Raw genomic sequence first — 21,277 nt, forward strand, 5'->3', positions numbered from 1 at the left:
ATCGATTTACATATTCGATTAATTCATTTATTTGTGATTGTGATTGTGTGTAAGTGTTTTATTTTTTAATGTTAAGCACTGTGGAGATTCCTCGTGATGAAAACGTTCGGAACGGACGTTATAGGTTCGTCCATCATCCAATCGCATCTCTCTAAAAGTAAAAAAAACAGCAGTAATACACTACGCGTCTCTACTGCGCAGACTCACTCAGGGACGAGAGTCTCGCTTCCCACAGAGGATATCTAGTCTCCCTAGCAAGGTAATTAAAATAACACTTTTACAGCATTTATAGTCTTCTCAATGGACACGAGTGTAAACAACCTTTGTGTCGTTCACTGTCTGTATGTAGATTACCAATGTGGCGTCACGACTGTTCCCCTGCGTCCTACTTATGTTGTTGTGCTTACCGGCGACTGTTAGCTAATCTAGCTAACACGATCAAGTAGTTAGCTTGGCACCTTCCTGTCAAGCTAACGTCAGCTTTCGTTTCACCACCTGACTCTGCTTCGTACCGACCGACGATCACATTCAGGTGATCCTCCCTCTGGAAAAGGGTGTCGTTAACCCGGACACACGAAACTGAATGAGTCAAATCCATGTGTTATAAATGAGACGAAATAAGTGCATTAATTTGGTTACTGTTCATTCATGTACCACGACTCTAAATAATGCCTTCAAAATGCACTAACTTTATTAAATACAGCAGGAAATGCGACATGTAACACGCGGTTTAAAGAGCGGAATACATTTAAAAGGAAATAGCAGGACAAAAACAGGTAAACGACACAGCAAAATATAAAGAAAGTACAAGCTACATAATAGTGATCAGTAGTGCGTGGTAAATTCATAATTAGTTTCGACTCTAGAGACGGTTAGCAGACCACCAGGTGACCTAAAAGGGTTCTTCCGGTAACAGTCAGATGTATTTTGGTCCCAATATGTATAGAAAAGCAGCAGCTTTTTAACTCTCTGGGAAGCAGTTTGTTTGTGATGTCGAATTTGTTTGAAGTGTAAAAGAGACTTTTATTTCCGGGTTATGTAACTTATTTGAAACGGCTTACTTCAGCGGACTCCTGGGACGTTGTAACAAGTCTGTCATCATGAATTATGATTAACTACTTGTAGCTGGTATTGCATGAAAGTCTGATGGTCCGAAGGTAAAATCAACTTAAAAGGAGAGTGATAATGTAGATTAATTCACTTCAACGTGTCACTCTAAAGTTCAAATGTTAAAATTGAACTGTACAGGCACCCCCTGGGCCAAAGGGATAAGACGCATAGCAGGAATTACAGCGTCGCTGGTTTGAGTCCAGGCCAGGGACCATTTTATTTTTTCTGTCATCTCTCTACTGTTGGTTTATAAGAGGCCCTACAATGCAAGCACAATTAAATGTACTGCTCTGATGACTGCCCACCCGATGAATATATATTTTACATGATCAGCTTTTATTGTGTTTGTGTGTGTGTTTGTTGTCTTTTTAAAAACAGCTCTTAGGAGCGCATCACCACCAGTAAAGCTGTATAAGCACCGGGTTGACGGGTCCGAGGGTAGTGGCGCGTCGTATGGGGAGCTGCCCGCTGAAATCGCCATGAGCTACAAACCCATTGCTCCTGCCCCATCCGGCTCCAACCACACACCTCCAGGTTCTAACACAACTCAGTTATTGGCCAGTTGACAATTACCATCTGTGTTAAGGATGTATAACATGCTCCACCATGTCCTTGGCCGAGAACGGCCACTGTTCTTGGGGTTACAAGTTTCAATCACAGTGTGTTACATATATTCCCATCGTCTGTCCAGGCTCCTCGGTGCCCTCTCCATCCCTGCCCTCGTCATCCAACTTTAGGCCGGCTTTTAGTGACTTTGGCCCACCCTCCATGGGCTTCGTTCAGGTATGTCTGAAGTAGTAGTTATTCATGCTGTTGTGTTGTCCATGTTAATATCATACACATGCATGCATGGCTGGGCAATATGGCTTATAAATAATATATTGATATTTTAAAGTGAAACTGGTCTTTGGAAATGTATTTATTATTAAGTTGGACTAATTACAAAAAATAAAAAAACCTTGTTTGTTGAATTTCCAGCTGTGACAAGTCTTGATACTATACATTTTTTTTCTCCCCCAACATGACATGTTTGTGAAAATGCACAAACAGCCTGTCAAAGTGTCTCAAGGATCCACCTACAGTGAGCTTCTGTCTGTCATTGAGGAAATGAGCCGTGAGATCAGGCCGACATACGCTGGGAGCAAGAGCGCTATGGAGAGGCTAAAGAGAGGTATATTTAATTTGTCAAAAAGACGTTCAGTATAGTCATGATTTGTGTGTGGTTTGTATCATAAATAGCTCATTAAAGTGCTTTCACTGTGTGAAATGTATCTCAAAATGGTATCCAAGGGTGAATTTCATTAACAAATGTAAAATAAGATTACAAATGTGGACAATAATTTGTGTATTTTGTGATATTCACAAATGCATGCTCCAATCTACACACAAATGCCAAGCAATTTAATGCTACGTTTATGTGCTTGTGGAAAACTGGGATATCTGGAATTTAGGTGAATTCATGTGTGATTTCAGAGTGAGAAAGATGTTTTTCAAATAGACAACAGAAGATCAAAACTCTGTTGTTCGTTGTCGAATGTGTGAGGTACGCTAGTTAAACTGAATATTTTTTACTATAACCTCCTTATTGTAGATGGTTATGGTAACTGAAAACAATGTGTACCATCAACTGTAACTTGCATTGGATTTAAATAAAGTCAGAAGCAAAAACAAACAAACAAAAAAACACAGTTTGGTTGATTTTGCTATTATCATTGTTATTTATTTTAATACATACAGCAGTGGGATATATGGGCACTGAACAAAGAGGAAGTAAGGCCATTGTCAACAAAACATAAGGAATGATCAATTTGCTACTCCTATTTGTTGCTCTGTTTTTAAATTCAGATGGAAAGTAATTAATATATATATATATATATTCATTTTTTTTCTCTATCTATCTCTCTTTAAAAAATTGTTTAAGAAAAAAAAAAGGATGACAGACGGCTAAAGCAATTTAGCCTTTAACTTGACTTCCAGGCTTATTGTTATCTCGGCAATAAAGGCTGTCTTTGCTGTAGTCGATTTTATTTATTTTTTTAGTTGAGGTATACTTTACCAATTATTGTAGCAATGCATCTCATGAGTGTCACTGTTGATTGAATACCTCCTTGCACCTTGTGTCTGTCTTGTTCAGGTATAATCCATGCTCGTGCACTGGTCAGGGAGTGTCTTGCAGAGACGGAGAGAAGCGCCCGCACATAACCTTTTCAAAAGCTCCCTACATGCCTCACTCTTTCCCGATATAAATCTGTCCCCATAGTCTGTTTTATAGCCATATCTTTTCCCTTTTTTGCACTTTCTTTGATAGCTTTTTAAAGGTGCACTTTGTCCTTGTCTCCACTGTTCCCTGCGTTCCACCAAACTATTGTGTTCATGACAAACTTTCTGTGAACTGTGGGGTGTATGCAAAATGCAGTTTTGTATCCCTTTTGAAATTAGTGTGGTGAATTTCTACACATTTTAACGTTGAGCTGTGGGTAAAAACCTTCCTAAAATGGATGGGAATTTTTTTTCAATGAAATCAATGTTCCAGCTGCACCACCGTTCAAGTTTCTTTTCTGATCGTCACTCTGCAACCACTGAATATTTTTTGTTAATATGGACATTTTGAATATACCCCATTTCTATCAATATATGCTTTTTCATATTTTGTAATGTAAACACACATTACATGTTTCTCAATCCCCAAAACACTGTATATCAAGTCAATTTGTTAGTATGGAAATTTTGTAAACCGGATTTTTGCAGTTATCTATGTATATCTTAATTAAATAACAGGAAAAACACTTTCAGTGTCTGTATCATTTGTGAAACATGTTTGGTTGCTAGGGAATTTGTATTTTGTGGTTCTACTGCAGACAGTGATTAGACGCCTTCAATCAAAATGTTTTTATTTATTGTTAATGTTTGACAGAGACTCTCTGCACTCACTGGCCAGCTCAAACAGGGGCTACCGCTAATAATTCCGTTGACACTAAGCGCTCGGCACTGTTGTGGTTGTTTGCATGAACAGCTTCTAGCCGCCGGCTTCGCCACGGCCACATCGGAAGGCAATCCACCAATTCTAGATATGCTTTGAATATTGGCCCATTTTCACAGCATCCACTTTTACGCGTCTTTGCAGGGCACAGGTGTCTAATAAAATCAAATGTGTCCGTTTAGGTTTGTAGAACTGTGCATGCTGGCTCATTGGAACGGCTCAGACACAATAAATTGAATGGGATCATAATTAATTTAATCAATTACACCTGTGTTTACCTTGCTATGACATATCAAAATGGCTGTGGTGAAAAGAGCCAATTCTGAATTTAACTTATTTTTAAACAATTTAGAACATCTTTTACTCCAGGATGCAATACAACCTGTCACAAACACATTTAAGTAAAATGCAAAACGGGATAAACATTTATTGTCATTTACATAATCACAACCTCAATAACATCTCACTTCAGAAAAGTTGGCCTAACAACCAGCTGCTTCACAAAAAGAGTGACGAGTAGCTCTATAAGCAAGTGAAGGAGATAGTGAGGGCTTTGTTGAGTACAGCTTGACAAAAGCAATATGATAGTATAGGTATTATGTATATAAAATAAGTACAAAGGAGAAAGCAAAGATGGGACAAGTCCATGTTTGTAGTATAATGATTGTCACAAGACAGCTTGGTTTCCCAGTCGCATCTGCCAGGAGAATGGTCTGCTCATTCCAGTGCGCCGCTGTTACCAAGATCAAAGAGGGGGTCTGGCGTGGAGGGCAAAGGTGTGCATGTGAGTACACGATGTTCCTTGTGCACAAAAAGGTACTCCTTGGTTTACTATCAGGTATACATTGTAATCTCTAACATTACAAGTAATTTTAGGATGATCAAACAGCTCTGCACATATTTCAGAGAAAGCAAGACAACATAAAATGCTTAAACTACTTGTTTAATAAAAAATAAAATAATCTCTGCAGCAAATCCGGTGAAACACGTTGCTCAGGGTAACACGCTGTCGGTATTAGCCCATTACTGAGGGAGTTATTTCCCAAGAGTGTTGACATTTATTTTTACTACGGATTGGAAACTATGACGCTCTAAAATAATGATGCTGTTGGTTAGTACATACCAAGGGTCTCTGGGATGTTGGACTGTCGTTAAAGTCAAGCTGATAACGTCAGCCTGCCTTAATCAAGGACTGAATATTACTTGGAGAGTAAGGCAGGAATGCAAATTGTAACTGAGTATATATGCGTGACTTTGTGTGTATGACCTGACTCCTGGGAGAATATCTTTGCGTGCTCCATGGAGGGCAGAGTGGCAACAGTTTTTGGCTTGGATGAAAACTTAAAACACCAGTCAGCGCTGTTTCTCCTCCTTCTTGAAATTCACAGGCTTCCTCTTGTTCCAACCCACTGTGGGATTCAACCCTGTGGAAGAGCAGATACTTCTTTGAATTTCAACATTATGTTACTGGTGGCCAGATAGGAACTTCATAAATAAAGTGTACTAGTACTCAAAGTAGACTGACTGTAGTGGCAGTGGCTGGCGTTGCGTTGTAGTTAAATAGGTCTTTGTAGCGACCCTTTTCCTCTTTCTCTTTGGTGCGGATCTTCTCCTCCATGACTTTCAGCTCCTTGGCAATAGACGGTCCCAGAGAGGGGTCCAGGTCCAACACCTTATCAAAGTCTGCTCGTGCCTCTACCTCATTCCACACTGCAGCGTGGGCCTTAGCTCGCTTGTAGTAGGCCTTCACATTGTCTGTTAGGAAGGGGACAATTCATACAAATTCTTAATTTGTACATAAATCAGGGCTCCAACGCATGCTGGAAAAGGTTTGTCAAATTTTCCAGTCATAGAAAATACATGAAAGATTACAGGAAAACCGCAAATGTTATGGTGTCCCAGAAAAATTATTTCAACATGCTCATTTCCCTTAGCTTAAAATAAACTATGCTATCTATCAGAGCCACCAAAAACAGTTAATATTGCCATCTGAAAGGGCCATGTTATGTTCAGGATCATAATAACTTTCAATGGTAGTTATAGACGAGAGTTGCTCTCAGGTTATGTTATGGAAATGCTATGACCACACCCCCAAGTCACGTAGCATCATGGCAAAAGCAGGTACGATGAATTTACATGACTTTCTCCCTAATTTGTTTTAAACGGTTGAATAATGGAAAATTAATTAAATCATGCAATTTAAAAAAGGAGGAGTCTATTGGCCATCACTTGTGTGGCAGACTCAAAGACAACAAAGCCTTACCCTCATATTTGAAGACTATGGATGAGCAGTGTTCGATGACTTCGTAGTACTGGCCCTGCAGTAGCTTGCACTGGCAGTAGTTGAGGAGCAGTGGCGTGATCATATGGTCCAACTTCACCCATACTTCGTCCCCAGGGTGCTCCTGAAAGGCGAGACCAAAGTCATAGAGAAGAGTTATAAATTGCATTTTATTGCACATTTAAGTATTTATACTAAAGGAATGGATTTTATAAAATTGGATCTGATCTTTATTGGCTCGTATTCAGATGTGCTCTAACCTTCATCTGTAGATTTTTGAGGCAGGCAATGCCATTGTAGTACTTCTCTGTGGCTTCCTTAATTTGGCCCTTTTTGAAAAGCATGTTGCCCTCCTCATGGATATCAGGCACAAGCTTGAGTTTCTCTTCGTCTGTCATAGCCCACACGTCAAGCTGGAACGATCCTGGAGGCAGAACCTGAGAAGGATAGAAGATCAGTAGCAGCCAGAGCTTGCACTGCAGGGCAATACAACTAGTTGTGCTTAGCACATAGCAACTCTTTAGTGTGTGTGTGCATATATTACATTATAAGTTTATTAGATGCACATCTACCTCTAATGCAGTTCATTACAATATTCGTGCAAAGGAATCCTGTCTTAGTGAGCCTTATATATTTCATTAGTTTTCATCCAACTATCAACAAAAAAAATTGGACTGCATGATCAATAGGTGTTTACAATATGTTGTGACCTTCATATGTTAATATTTAACACCTTTGATTTGTGAGAACCTTTGCTTCTATAAAAAAGGGGTATTGGGCCCAAAACTCAGGTATTGTGTTGGTGATAGAATAGAAGAAGGACAAAATCAAACAACACTGTTTGAGTTTGCAACCCAACAAAATGACCACCATTAATATTAAACTCTGCCTGCTCACCTCCAGCAGCTCGATGGAAAAGACAAGAGGCTGCTGATTGGCCTGAAGCTGATCCAGGTCCTTGTGCCCCAGAGAGTGGTGGGAGTGGATCTGAGCAATGCCGCAGCAGTGCCTCTGGCCTTCCAGGGGGTCCTTACCAGCACTGATGTTTCTCAGCGATTGGGACACAAGCGGATAAAGTGCTGTGTGCTGAGAGGGTTGAGCAGAAATGGTAAATGCACAGAAAGAACAAGATTGCCACTCCATCCCAGATAGCTAGCTTACTGACCTTATCGTCACAGGTAAATTCTGCAACTTCTCCTTGTTTCATGGTGATGACCACTCTCTCCCACACAGCTAGTTTGAACTTCTTGCCCAAGATGAGCTCCATGGGTTTGCTGCGGCCCCCCATGGTTCTGGAGTCATCCAGCATTTTGCCATCACACAGGCTGGTGCGGTAGTGGAAGACCACCTGGTAAACAAAGATGGGACAATTCACACGTCTTACACTGCTCAACAGAACTATCCGGTTAAAATAATCCGTTTAAGGACACGAGATACATTCGATTCGGTTTGTTTACTAAAAAAAACAAAAGAGCAATCTGTACGGATCTGACGGGCCCATAGTCTACGGTCCATCATATTCTGACCAATCACAACGATGTAAAATAGATTGGCGTGGTCTACCGACCAATCAGTGTTCATAAACACATGTCATCCTGTCCCACCCCCTGTCTTTCTATAGGAAAAAAGGGCAACAAAAATGTCAACCGGCTAAAATAAAAGCCCAAAAATCTACTGTTGTGTAACCATAGAGGGAGCAAGGCTCACAGGCTCGTGAGCGCTGCTCGTCGACACGCGCACTGCGTTTAGCTGTGACGTTTACATTAACATCTAACGTTATATGAAAGTCAGATGAGCTAGCTAGCTAGAGGTAGCATGAGCTAAAGTGCTTCAACGCATTTCCTAAACTAATTCAGCGGACTGGACTCAACAGTTCTTCAACCTTCGACACGCTGTAGTTTTTACCTTGGTTCCATTGGGAAAGGTCGACAGCTCTCCTTTCCCAGGACTGATCAATTTCTTTATTATTCCTTCCTCGAGAAGCTTGCGTGCCTCTTCCTCCATCCTTGACCGAGTTTCATTTAACGACGGACGACGATGTTTGCCGAAGCCTCCGACCGAGTGGTTTCGTAAGACGTCCCTTTGCGCCCCACAGCGCCCTCTAGATGTGGCCTGCGACATTAAAGCCCGTGGGCCAAACATTTTCTATGACTACAATAATAATAGACACGCAATGTCATGAAAATATACATAATGAAGGATGTACTAGTCCACCTTTACATTGCCCAACAGCTGTAGTCACTAGTTACTTTTCAGGTGAAGATTGTATATACAAAAAAATACACCTGTAGGCTCTGTGTGCAAGTAATGTATTTATACTCCTGTAATTTAAATAGGCCAGAACCGCAGCTCGATATCTAAAATCAAGAAATTAACAGTTAATTGCTCCCTTGCTCCGACCAAACCCATCTTCAAACCCTGTTTTGATCTCACTTCACACCTGTAACGTTTTGTGGCTGCATCTTACAGTGTTGATGCTTTGTCAAGCTTCTCTCCCTGGAACCAGATCCCAGTTTCAGTACAGGATCTGGAACTCAAAATTTCAGAGTAGGTTGAAGACTTGTGTCTTTTATAACGCTTGACCGGCTCAGGCTTGCCTTGGACCAGTCCCTAGTGATGCTGCTATGCTCCTCTCCTTATCCATTAGTAGGTTTCCATGGATTGGGGTTACACCTTGGCTCGTGGTTGTGCCTGTTGCTGTGGACAAAGTCATGGAAAAATATCATGACAAATTATAGTTAGTCTAAAAAGTCATTGTATTGTTTTTTATAAAAAATATTCTATATTATAATATAAAAAAATATGTTATGTCAACTGTCATAAAAAGTAATGTTATAAAAATATAACATTGCATGTCATTAAGAAGTTGTAAAAAGTCATAGTATAGTATGCGACAAAAAATATTATGCCACAAAATCCATTTTGTCATAGAAATGCCATAAAAATGTCATAAAAAGTCATTATTAGTATGTCATAAAAAGTCTTACTTCGTACAGCTCACTTTGCCCATGTTTGGGAAAAATCTCAACTGGGACAAGATAAAATATAAAAATTTTTTATTGTAATTTCACAGTCATTATTCACACAACATAGAAAACACAGGCAAGACCAATCTCCTTCTTTTTCGTGTACACATACAGCAATATCAGTTCATGTCGCGGAAACATAGTCGAGGCACTGAGTGGTTAAATTATTAGTGGTCATTACAATGACAAGAAAAAACAACCATGTGACAATACATGTTTTGTTAAAAGTGACAAAATACAATTAGTTTTAAGATAGCAAACAAATAAATGTGGTGAAAATGTGGTGTCTCATGAAATGTCATTTTTCAAAATAGGGTAGGTAGAACAATTTGAAGCCTCTCCTTCCACGGACAGCACAGCTGATGTATATCACATGGTACACTGTAGGAAATACAGGTTATGGCATTTTTTATATCAAGAAAACAATGCATGCATTTGCTTGTACAGGCTAAGGCCGAGCAAAACAAAATGTCTAGGAAAAACATGTACCTCCAGGGATAAAGAGAAGAAATCCAGGTACAAAGAAAATGGCACTTGAAACACCTGTGAGGAGAGTTTCATTAGTTACAACCCACTGAAAAGACACAGTCACCAACACTAATCAATGGAACTAGCACTTGAACATTAATAGTTCAACATTTTGGGAAACATGCTTATTTTCTTTGTTGCCGGGAGCTGGATGAGAGGATCGATATTACCCTCATGCCTGTACCCTAAATATGAAGTTACAACCATAGGATTGTTAGCTTAGCACTAAAAACAGCTAGCCTGGCTCTATCCAAAGGTTAAAAAAGAAAATCTGAAGTTCACTAATTAACACAGTAAATATTGTTTGTTTAATCCATACAAAAAGTGTAAAATGTCCCAAATGTCAAACCATTCATTTTAAAGCATAATTAAACAATGTAAACAACTCATGTTTATAGATTACAGAAAACTGACAGCTTGATATAGTATATTTTTTTACAGACAACCTTGTAAAGTAATTTAGCCATCTTTTTTTTTATTTATCTCTTTCTTTCACAGTATTTAATTTAATAGTTCCTGACTTTGTTGCAAACTACAACTGTAGTTTGTCAAATATGCTGTATATAGTTGGTACATCTTTGGCCCAACTGTCCCAAAGTTTTAAATTGTAAATGTAGAGCTAGTAGATGAGCAGGACATACATATGCTGGATTGAGAAACACTGCTCTTTAATAGCTTTAAGTATTTAAGCCTTGAAATACTGGTACTTCATCACCATCAATCCAGGGAGAAGAGAAGAGAAAGAGAGAGACATACAATTCTATATTTTGCCTTTTACGTAGAGACAGACACATTCTTTTGTTATTTGTACTTTACTGAAATAGATATTTCTTTTTAATTGTTAATTTCTTGTCCCATTTATTCATTTGTTTTGTGAGTTAGTATTTTGTTGTGAAACGTTGATTTGTGTCTAATATGGTACTTTGAATAATTTGTTGGGTATTTGTTTCATTCAGTAATTCTTTTCTTTTACTGCTTTTAAGCGTCTATGTCAGCTCATATGACGATCTACAGCTTTCTGATGTTTTAGGGTTAACTTTTCTTTTGATATATCCGCCACACACATAATGTGCTTGTTGAAGATGCTGAAATTATTGTCGATAATGTTGCATCTGCACTAACACACTCATTGTGTCATTTCTGGACAATAAAATGGCTCATTGAACTTGTTTCCTTACCTGCATTTGGATTCAGCTGTATGACGACACCCGTGAAAATAAGAGCTAAAATGATAAAATAATACAAAAAGTACATCAGTGAGGTGGGGGGACAGTCTCTCTCTCATGTGTATATATATATAGAGAACGACATACTTCTTCTTTTCATGATATAACTAATTAGGAAAACCATCTGTTACAGAGAGAGAATCAACAAGGTCCAAAGTGCAGTGTGCCATGTCCCTGATTGACAACACTGAACAAACTACCTGGTCTAAACTTGCAAAACTATCTGCTGCAGTCTTTTTGTTCAAATAATGGATTACACTTCCACCGTTTCTGTGCCATTTAAAATTGTATTTGTCATTTTCGTCGTTTACATTCAATCTACTTCATCAAAGAAGAAAAAGATAACCTTCTATTTCCATCGACTGTACATTTAAAGCAACTAATCTGAAAGGGTCAGAGCCATTAAAGACATACATTATTCATGCCCTCTAGAATATTCATGAGGAGAAACCTATGAAAATGTGTGAAAAACAGGGGCATAAGACAGAATACAAAAAAGGTATTCCTCTTGGAGGTCAGACTTTATCATAGCAAAAATCATTCTGGTTGGTTATTTTATGAGTAAACAACTGGGCTTCAGACTCACCAACTCCAGTGATGAGGAGAAGGAATGAAGCAAGAACAACTCTTCTGTTTTTCTTCACCAGCGGATGGGACACCCACCTGAGCAAAATATTATTTCAAGTAAATGTGGTTGTTATTGGTGTTGTTGTTGGTGTGTGTGTGTGTGTGTGTGTGTGTGTGTGTGTGTGTGTGTGTGTGTGTTTGAGTTCACCCGCAGCAGTGTGCAGACAGCTGTGTGACTGAACTCAAGGTGCTGAAGGACCACTGGGAGCTGCAGTAAGACAGAGTGGCAGGGTCGCTGGGGAGAGAGCAGAACATAACGTTATCTTACTTTGAAAGCACATGCAGGTTTACGGTTTAAAAGTTCTACCAATAGGACCCACCTGATTTTAAAGAAGTTATTGAAGGAAGAATTGCCATTGCTGCCCAAGCCACCTTCATTTTCCAGATTCTAAAGGTGAAGCAGATAATAAAGGGGTTAGTTTCAATATATATACTTTTTTAATTATTATTATTTACTTAACAGTAGATGAATGTGTACCTGATATTTTAGGTTACTGTGTTCAGGGGAGCCGGCAGCAGCAGGCGAGGGATGAGTCTGAGGTTTGGAGAAAGAGAGAGGACCGAATGTCATCTCTCCTCCTCCTTCTCTGTCGGTGTCTCTGCCCTTCCATCCCTCTGTCTCTCCATCAGACGCGGCTCCCTCGTCTTCTCCCTCCAATGCAAAGGCATCGTCGATACTAAACTGCGTCGCCATGGCGAGAGCCTTTTACACGCCGAGGGCCCGTGGCTCGGTGCTCACTGTGGATTTCAGAGTAGAGACCAGCGTTACTCAGTCACAGAGTGGAGAAACACGTCACAGTCGTTAAGTTGTTGTTTTTTTACATTAAGGGCCTTTTTTTTTCTCCAGCCGAGGCTATAACGTGAATTGTTACGCACAGATTAAATAGTCTGGCGTTCCACATCACCTCTCTGCAATCCACGTATGTTTACAAAGATAACAATGTTTACATACACGTATGTTGACAACGATGAATGTAGCTATGAAGTCAGAACATAGCTACAATAGTGGCTCGACTCGGCCTCCATATTAAAGCAGACTGGACCAGATTTAACTCAAATAAACCAGCAGCCAACTGGCCATTGTTTGTGCTCTTTCCGCTAGTCAATCAGATGACCTGGAGGAAGACTTACTGTCTCTAGTAAACTTTTTTTCTCCGGCAAGGCTGAACCCGACTCCAAGTTGTGAAGACGCGGGTCACATACTTGTACACTCTGGAAATTATCTTCCAAGCCTTCCAAGACTTTTGATCTCGAGAGCAGAGCGATACAATACTTTACAAAAGTTTTGAGTGTCTCGTTCTATTTTTAACACCCGGCTTTCGATTGCTCTGGCCTGATTACGCCCAAGGATCTCTTCGAGGAGTCAGTCTACCTAGTCGAGTGTCGGTTTGTCGATCGACACTCACTGGTAGAGGAAGTAGAACAATGGCTGATGTTATTGTTATAGGCTACTATTAGAGAATTAGAGAACCATTACGCATGCATTAATGTGTAAGCATCATTTCACTTTTTTTTTTTGAACTATGTTATATATGACTGCAATGATTGTTTTCCTTATTAATTATTTTATCCAGCAATTGGTTTGGTTGTTTCATTTGTAAACTTTCAGAAAATATTGACTTTCTTATTCTCACAATGCTTGTTTTGTTTTATCAATACTTCAAACAATTTAAATAAATTAAAGGAAAAGCAGAAAATCCTCACATTTAAGAAATGCATTTTTACATGAGAAACGATCACACTTATTTTTATCAATTGGCTTACCGTTTAATCAAGTGATTGTTTCAGCTCTACTTCTATATGTATATTGTGAGGTAGATCATCAATAACAACACCGTATTTAATAAGATCGTTGTATTCTTTTATACACAAATCTTAATCTGTAGGAACTAGTTACTAAATCTATCAAATAAATGTAGCGGAATCAAAAGTACAGTATTTACCTCTCAAAGTGTTGTGTATGATATGGCATGACAAAAAAAGATTATAATATATATATATATATATATATATATATATATATATATATTCAGGGATGGCTATTATGTTATTTGGTAAGTGTCTTAAATGTATAAAGAAAAGGAATGGCTGTTATACTTCATGGTAAATCAAATTGACTAACGTCCCTCCAGCTGTCCTCATGACAGTATACCCAACAAATAAATGGAAAACTGTAATTCCCTGCAGCCCACTGCTCCTTAATAACTAAGGATGAGTCAAATGCAGAGAATAATTTCCCCATCGGGATCAATCAAGGATATATTATTATTATTTTTATTATTATAATTAAAAATAACTAATATATTTATTGATCCCATTAAAACACTAGTCACTGTCACACTACCTCCATCATCGGCACATTGTGGTTATACTGTTTTCTGCCAATTAGCACACTCAGCTTGTGTATAGTACCGAATGCAACCTTTGGAAAAATCCAATTATGTAAAACACTTCAGGCACAAACATTCTGATATGCAAATTAGAAATGAACCAAAGTGAAAATGCTTACTGCTAAAACTAATAACTATGTTTCACTTGTTCTGATTAAGAATATAAAAAACTGGACTTAGGTTCTGATATTACCATTAATAATATACTATATATTTCCAATGTAAAAAGAATGAAGGCAAAACAGGAGCACAAATTATCCCACTTGATATCTGTTGCCAACATGTGAAATCATGTGATTTCCAGTAAGTCAGAAGACCTGCATTATGCAAACAAACATCTCTAAACCAATAAGCACAGATTAGTCATTGATTGTTGCAGCTTAGAGGAGCAGTACTTAGAGGTGGTAGATGCTGAACAGTGACGGGTGTGGCAGAAACATTGCGGTTAAAAAAACAACAACTGGTCACTGAATTTGGATACATTTGGAAATTGTGAGTTTTTAATGTTTCTCTGACTTTTTTATTGATTATTCACTGAACAGAAGCAATATTATGTACAGTATATTATACATTACTTTTGTAATTTATCCTTTGAAGTTTTATGGGGATTAATCTCTGGCAAAGGTGTAATATTTATTGCAAATGGAACCTGTAACTAAATGATTACAGTTTAAAAAGTTTCAATAGTGGGCAACATGTTTCACAGATTGCACCACATTATTGATCTTCATTTCGGCTTGGTGCCATATTCAGTTTAAAATCCTCACTTGCAAAACAATTTCAGCAACTTGCCAATTTCAATATACTCCATTTGCTCTGTTGTCCGCTCCAGATGAAACTACAGGCTGTACTTTGCCTCGTGCTGCTGCTCAATTATGAGGTAAACTTACCAGAACATGTAACATGAGCTCTTTTCCAGGAGCTCAGGTTGAATGTTTACCATTATTTTTCATATAATATATTGACCAAGTGCTTGAACCTCATCCTATTGACTATTGGATTGATCAACTTTCCCTCACATGTTTTAACACTGTCCTTCTACTTAGATTTCTTCATGCACAGATCTCTGGGTGATACCTGGTTCCTCTCTGGAGCTGCCCTGTCTTTCATTTCAAAATGACTTCACTGGAGCGGCCATCACCTGGAAATTCAATGGTCTTTATTATATTTTGTAACTACCACCACTATTGTAAAAATACACAGTTCAATATGTATTCAGTTTGATCTTTTCTTAATGTAGGGGAAGATGTTCTTGTCAGTGCTCAGTCGCCTGGCTCGCCAAGAGTTAAACAAGATGGATTGTATCTCTCTATATCTCCTGTTACTGCTGCCAACGAGGGCGAGTACTTGTGTTTGATAAAGGATAACAACATGGAGATGATAAGGAAATACCGCATTAACGTTGATGGTGAAGATCATAGATACACACTACTCTTTTACCATACACACACATTGGAACATTTTGACAAGAGTATATATATATATACTCTTGTCAAAATGTTATATATATATATATATATATATACAACATTTACATAACATTCAGCAATATGCTTGATGCGAAAAAAATAAATAAAGAGTTTGAAGTGCTTGTGCCTCTCTCTGCAGCATCCTTCAGCTATGTCATCAAGGTGTTTGAAGGCTCCACTGCTCACCTGCCTTGCCATTTCCCACCTTCCAACCAAGTCAAGGCCAATGCACTTTGGTTCAAAGAGGCAGGTCTTGACAAGAGGACACAGCTGCCGCTTGAAGGCGATCCATCAGCTGATAATAAGAGAGTGGAGCAGCTTTATCCACTCGACCATGATCAGACCATCATCATCAGAGACATTGTCATGGAGGATGCAGGAAATTACATATGTCAATCTGCTGAGGAAAAGAAGCTGAGCTCTGTATATATCATTGTTGAAGGTAGGTTTGGCAACCTTTTCTTTATATCTCAAATTAAATTAAATAAAGTCATTTTTTGTGTGTACATTTAGCCGTCTGCTTAAATTTCCTTTCAGTTGCTCCTACTGCAGTTCCTCACTCCTGCAGCGGCTTCACCACACCGTGGGAGCCCTGCCAGGATGAGAACAGTCGCACAGGGGAGCCCATGTTGCAGGAATCCATCACAGAGTTTTCCATGAAGCTGTATTCTTACCTCAGAGAATCACAACCCTCCAGCAACTTGCTCTTCTCTCCTATTAGTGTCAGCGGGCTGCTGTTCCATTTGTTGTTAGGTAAGACAAAGGAAGCAGGTCCTCATTTCTTTTTAAAACAACATAATGATAAGTCATTATTCTTGTATACTATTCTAGTTGTTCTCTCTTATGTTAAATGTCGGACATACCTTGCAGCCTACAATATCCCTCTGAAGTATTCCTATTGTCTTTTCTTCATCATGTTACCTTCAGGTACAAGGGGTGACACCCGTAAAGCCATTGAGAGGGCTGTCTGTGTGCCTCATGACTTCCACTGTGTTCACTTCCAGATGAAAAAGCTGAGAGAGAAGTTGGCTGGCTCCTTGCAGATGGCTTCTCAGATCTACTATAATCCACGTATTATTATCACAAGCTCACAAAATGGCTCCAATGCAGTCAAAGAGATAGATGCAGATATCCTGAGTGCTTACAAAAGGATCTCTATCGCGGAAGCTCATCATGATTTCTCTGTTCTCTTCCTCAGAAATGAATCTTAGCGAGTCCTTTACTAACCAGTCCATTCAGTTCTATGAAGCGGAGCCCACCAGGCTGCTGGAAACCAGCGAGGAAAACACACAGATGATCAACAACTGGGTGGCAAATAAGACCAACAATAACATCAAACACTTGGTCGACTCCGTATCACCCAGTACACAGCTGATGCTGCTCAACGCTGTCTCCTTTAGTGGTCAGTATCTATGGTTTGTGTGTGTGCATGTGGAAATGGTGGAAACTAATAGTGTGTGGGTGTGTGTGTGTGTGTGTGTGTGTCAGGTCAGTGGAAGGTCAAGTATGATATGAAACCCAAGAAAGGACTTTTCGCAAAACTGAATGGTGATCTGGTGATGGTGTCGCTCCTCTATCACCAGAAATACTTGGCGGCTATGGCGTATGTAGTTGAGCTAAAGGCTCAGGTAAGCAACTGTTACCGTAACCCAATCTATAGCTGGTGCTAACTAGCAAACACTCCAAGGCAACATTATACTTCCTGTTAACATCTCCCAAAGCATTATGGGAACTGTTGTTTCCATAATGCTTTGGGAAATGTAAATATAAAGAGTAAATACAAAGAAAAAAATACAGGAGTGTTATGTTGTCTGAAGGGGGCCCACAATGTGCCCAACAGCATCACCTGGATTCTTTTGTTTTTCAACAGGTGGCAAGGTTTGCCCTCTCGGGTGACAGCAGTCTTTACATCCTGCTTCCTCGCTCCAGCAGAGTGACCGACTTGCAGCAGGTGGAGGAGAGGATGACGGACACGGCTGTGCGTCAAATGATTGAACTAATTAAAACAACATCTCCTCAGCATATCGAGGTCACTCTGCCCCGAATCAGGCTGAATATCCAGTCTGACATGAACATACTTATCAAGAAATTAGGTTAGTTCATCTTTCATGATCTTTTCTGTCTGCCAGAGTCATTCAGCTCAATAATACCACAAATTAAAAACCACCCATGCTTTCATCTTGCATATTGCTTTATCTTCCCGCCAGTAGACACCCATTAAAGTCTAATTTGTAAAATAAGCATATGTCTACTCTTTGATCTCATTCTTTCTGATTTACTTACTTTGCTTCCATCCCTTCTTTTTTCCCCTACAATCACCTTTCCACACTTTCTTCTCCCTGTTCCTCCAACCAGGACTGTCGTCACTCTTCGAGGGTGCCAACATGTGTGGTCTCTACTCAGAAGAGAGGGTTATTCTTGACGATACCAGACACAGAGCCTTTCTCGCACTGAACGAACAAGGAGTTGAGGCCGGGGCCGCCACCACCATGTCGTTCTCTCGCTCCTTCCCTTCCTTCTCTGCCCTCCGGCCTTTCATCATGCTGCTGTGGAGTGACCAGGCCAATGTGCCACTCTTTATTGGCAGAGTGACCGACCCATGAGAGAGAGAGAGAGAAATGATATTTTATATTAGTGCAATATAAATTCAGTAATAAGTAGTTACTCTACTAAAGCGACCAGTGACCCTCACAAAAACATATATCCAGGCCTGGATATGGGTTGAGTTCAAAGATGATGATGAATAAACACGTATTAATACAACACACATGCTGTCTTGTGTTTTTTAAGAATGAAGTGTAATTGTGGATCACATCAAAGGAAGACAGACGACCACTGAAACAACTTCAATTTATTTTGCGAAGAAGTTACACAAACCCACCACAGGATGGCAGCCATACTGTGTGATTGACATTGACAGTGAATACACAGGGACCGCAGTAGTGAATTCCCCATCTCAATCGCCCCTGCCCTCCTGCATCATTACAACTGTAATCAATTTAAGGAAGACGAAGTGTCAAAATCTGTGACAGTAAAGGTTTTGTTTCTTAAATCAATAGCTTGCTTGATAAAGCACAGCAACTGAACAAAAAATACCCTGAATCATCGTATTCACAAACAAACAAAAACAGACTGATGGCATAGACTGTAAACACATCAGCATTCAGAATGATCAGCCATGATTGCACTTTATTATACAAGCTGATAGTGATTGCTAAACATGCAGCTGTGTTGCAGATAAAATGATTACATAAGCAAAGCGGGGTCAATAGACAAGAGTCAGAAAATTCAGTGACTGTAAACAAAACCAGCAGATCCAGAGACAGGAATAAGCAACCATCCAGCCTGAAATGTGAACTCTATTAGATCACTGTCACCCAGCCTAGCCCCAATCAAAGTACTGAGTATTCCCAGAAATGCATCTTTGATGCCTGGATAACATAATAATGTTGTTTTGGTTTGATTATCTCACTGCCAACGTGCTGGGAGTTTTGATGTGCATAGAGAAAGTACTGAATAATCCTTGCCCAACCCTCTGATTAAAGTCATTTATGGACAGAAAATATGTGTAAGCCTACTGTAACACCACATGGTTTAGTTCCCAGCTTCGATAATGCCCAAGCCCTTTTTTATTCTAAACCTAATTCACCACTGAAGGATCCTTTTTTTTTTGCAGTCAACGATGAGACATTCACAAGGTTGTTGAAGGACACCAAGAATATGAGCAGCTGGATCGATTAAACAGTTAGAAAAACTCCCGGAGGCCACTGACTGACTGTGGGTGTGCTAATGTGAACCAGTGTAAAGCCAGAGCTGTCGAGATAGATGAACCGGGGGAGTACATTTGATATCCTGTCCGGCATTCAGACAATTCAGTGATAGTCGATAGTCAGTGTACCATCGATGTTCAGAGACGTGTTTGGAGACACATAACAGGCATGAGGGTTAAATTCGCAATCTAGATGGATTTTTTTTATATCTTGGATCCTGGCCTGTGATCATTCACTGTCCCATGCTGCATGCATGAAGGGTGAAATCCCATTTTACCTCCTGAGCGTAAAATGTAGGAGGGGGGACATTTCTACGAACAAGTTTTATCTCAGCAGGTAATCATCATATGTCACAGACATAGACACGGTAGTCCCAGTGTCTCTTGTCCATGGGATAAAATACATGCCACTATAGACCTGATATCTACTGTAATAGGTCAGAAGTAATGGGATGAATGCAACATTGAACACAGCAATGCATCTCTCTAATGGTCGATGTAGACTTCAGCCACATTCCTTGCATAACTTCTGAGATCATCTCAAATACAGTATCTGACGGCGTACAAAGGTATAATATGGGACTTTTTTTAATCTATCGGGGCAGCCCTAATCTCATAAATCAGATAACAGGACAAATCAAATGCCTGACATTCTAAATGAATACATTAGTTCTGCGATATTGCCGAGCAGGGAGAAAATGTTGCATCACCCCTGACTCTGGTGGAGCCAGTACTTGAAGTAAAACCTAGAAGTAAAAGAGTTGCTCATCCAAATTAAAAATGAGTTTAAATGAATTTAAAAAAAAGGCAAGGTAAAATAAGTGTCTACACCTTTTCGGTCAGCATTTACTGTATTTTTTTCCCCCTATTTTAATTCAGGTTTTATTGCTATTACTTCTTTATTGTGTGTATTAGTTTGAGAATTAGGACCGAATCAAATCATAATTACAACTAAAAGTGAAACAAATGTGTGCTCGTAATCCCCATCCTCTCATGTCGGCTTGTGTATTGGCCTGAAAATCCGCATTACATTCTGAATGTTCTACAGTGAATAACACATAACATACTATGGGATATTGCTGATGATAATGTTTAGGTGATGGCGCTGGAGGTAGTTGATGAAGAAAACAACGTGAACAAATGCAACGTCCAAGCTTTGATGCTCCCAGTAGGCCGACCACCATCTGAAAATGACCACGGCGGGGTTTAAGTGCAGCCCACATGTTTACAGATTTTGTTGTTTGAATAAGAGTAGCAGAATGCGTGTGCAAGGAGTGTGTGTGTGTTAGAGAGAGAGAGAGAGAGAGAGAAAGAAAGAAAGAGAGAGTGAGAGACCTAGAGAGGAAGGGAGAGAGAGAGAGAGAAAGAGAGGGAGAGAGAAAGAAAGAAAGAGAGAGAGAGTGAGAAACATAGAGAGGAAGGGAGAGAGAGAGAGAGAGAGAGAGAGAAAGAGAGGGAGAGAGTTGCACTCAGAGCATACCGGCAACTTGTGGGGGTGCGATAGAAAAATTCATGGTCCACCAAAGTGTAAACTGTTGAAGAGCCGGTGCTGCTTACTGGTGAGTTCCGCCCCACTTTGAGCCCTGGTGGGAGAAGAACTGGAGTGACTGAAGCAAATCTGCCTGGATCCTTTTGAAATCTAGTTCATAAAGCTGCAGTGAAGCGACGGCACAACTGGCACCTCCAAAAAGCAATATCCGTTCTGCTTTTCCTCAGGAAAGTCAAAAAGAGCGGCCAGAGGTAACGCAACAAGATATATTCCATTCATAAATTGTTCTATGACTGTCTGGCAATGGAAAAGAGAGATGGCACATATCATTGACAACTTCAGTGTCCCCCAGCCAGGAACGCTCACACCACTGATGGCGGTG

At 39.7% G+C, this 21,277-nt stretch overlaps 4 protein-coding genes across 4 annotated transcripts; 2 read left to right on the plus strand and 2 right to left on the minus strand.

Annotated features, from left to right (window-relative positions):
* Positions 1-170: 170 nt before the first annotated feature.
* On the plus strand, positions 171-3,896 carry cdk2ap2 (cyclin-dependent kinase 2 associated protein 2). The gene is made up of 5 exons (XM_034533953.1): positions 171-259; positions 1,489-1,644; positions 1,802-1,893; positions 2,161-2,281; positions 3,245-3,896. Exons 2-5 carry the CDS (start codon positions 1,590-1,592, stop codon positions 3,310-3,312), a joined length of 336 nt encoding a protein of 111 aa, XP_034389844.1. The 5' UTR covers positions 171-259; positions 1,489-1,589; the 3' UTR covers positions 3,313-3,896.
* Positions 3,897-3,984: 88 nt separating this feature from the next.
* On the minus strand, positions 3,985-8,435 carry aip (aryl hydrocarbon receptor interacting protein). The gene is made up of 7 exons (XM_034533950.1): positions 8,277-8,435; positions 7,537-7,719; positions 7,269-7,457; positions 6,632-6,808; positions 6,354-6,495; positions 5,616-5,845; positions 3,985-5,514 (listed from the first exon to the last, which is right to left on the minus strand). Exons 1-7 carry the CDS (start codon positions 8,373-8,375, stop codon positions 5,509-5,511), a joined length of 1,026 nt encoding a protein of 341 aa, XP_034389841.1. The 5' UTR covers positions 8,376-8,435; the 3' UTR covers positions 3,985-5,508.
* A 975-nt stretch (positions 8,436-9,410) lies between these two features.
* tmem134 (transmembrane protein 134) lies at positions 9,411-13,144 on the minus strand. Its single transcript, XM_034534433.1, has 8 exons — positions 12,910-13,144; positions 12,257-12,516; positions 12,099-12,166; positions 11,927-12,013; positions 11,738-11,814; positions 11,104-11,148; positions 9,887-9,940; positions 9,411-9,778 (listed from the first exon to the last, which is right to left on the minus strand). Exons 2-8 carry the CDS (start codon positions 12,470-12,472, stop codon positions 9,696-9,698), a joined length of 630 nt encoding a protein of 209 aa, XP_034390324.1. The 5' UTR covers positions 12,473-12,516; positions 12,910-13,144; the 3' UTR covers positions 9,411-9,695.
* Positions 13,145-14,546: 1,402 nt separating this feature from the next.
* serping1 (serpin peptidase inhibitor, clade G (C1 inhibitor), member 1) lies at positions 14,547-18,284 on the plus strand. The gene is made up of 11 exons (XM_034537558.1): positions 14,547-14,660; positions 15,001-15,048; positions 15,215-15,323; positions 15,409-15,576; positions 15,777-16,079; positions 16,175-16,390; positions 16,565-16,708; positions 16,836-17,039; positions 17,126-17,265; positions 17,508-17,730; positions 17,993-18,284. Exons 2-11 carry the CDS (start codon positions 15,001-15,003, stop codon positions 18,238-18,240), a joined length of 1,803 nt encoding a protein of 600 aa, XP_034393449.1. The 5' UTR covers positions 14,547-14,660; the 3' UTR covers positions 18,241-18,284.
* The last annotated feature ends 2,993 nt before the right edge of the window (positions 18,285-21,277 follow it).

Source organism: Cyclopterus lumpus, chromosome 1 (genome assembly GCF_009769545.1).
Source record: "Cyclopterus lumpus isolate fCycLum1 chromosome 1, fCycLum1.pri, whole genome shotgun sequence".
In the NCBI taxonomy this organism is placed as follows: Eukaryota; Metazoa; Chordata; class Actinopteri; order Perciformes; family Cyclopteridae; genus Cyclopterus; species Cyclopterus lumpus.

Excerpts from the sequence above, each read along its gene's own strand:
- cdk2ap2 (XM_034533953.1), top strand. The coding sequence starts at position 1,590 with ATGAGCTACAAACCCATTGCTCCTGCCCCATCCGGCTCCAACCACACA. Across the intron at positions 1,645-1,801 it reads CTCCAACCACACACCTCCAG|GCTCCTCGGTGCCCTCTCCA; the intron begins GTTCTAACACAA and ends TCGTCTGTCCAG. Across the intron at positions 1,894-2,160 it reads CCTCCATGGGCTTCGTTCAG|CCTGTCAAAGTGTCTCAAGG; the intron begins GTATGTCTGAAG and ends ATGCACAAACAG.
- aip (XM_034533950.1), bottom strand. The coding sequence starts at position 8,375 with ATGGAGGAAGAGGCACGCAAGCTTCTCGAGGAAGGAATAATAAAGAAA. Across the intron at positions 7,458-7,536 it reads AATTTACCTGTGACGATAAG|CACACAGCACTTTATCCGCT; the intron begins GTCAGTAAGCTA and ends CAACCCTCTCAG. Across the intron at positions 6,496-6,631 it reads TCAAAAATCTACAGATGAAG|GAGCACCCTGGGGACGAAGT; the intron begins GTTAGAGCACAT and ends CTCGCCTTTCAG.
- tmem134 (XM_034534433.1), bottom strand. The coding sequence starts at position 12,472 with ATGGCGACGCAGTTTAGTATCGACGATGCCTTTGCATTGGAGGGAGAA. Across the intron at positions 9,941-11,103 it reads ACAGCTGAATCCAAATGCAG|GTGTTTCAAGTGCCATTTTC; the intron begins GTAAGGAAACAA and ends CTCTCCTCACAG. Across the intron at positions 9,779-9,886 it reads TCTTCTCTTTATCCCTGGAG|TGTACCATGTGATATACATC; the intron begins GTACATGTTTTT and ends TATTTCCTACAG.
- serping1 (XM_034537558.1), top strand. The coding sequence starts at position 15,001 with ATGAAACTACAGGCTGTACTTTGCCTCGTGCTGCTGCTCAATTATGAG. Across the intron at positions 15,324-15,408 it reads CATCACCTGGAAATTCAATG|GGGAAGATGTTCTTGTCAGT; the intron begins GTCTTTATTATA and ends TTCTTAATGTAG. Across the intron at positions 16,391-16,564 it reads GCTGTTCCATTTGTTGTTAG|GTACAAGGGGTGACACCCGT; the intron begins GTAAGACAAAGG and ends TGTTACCTTCAG.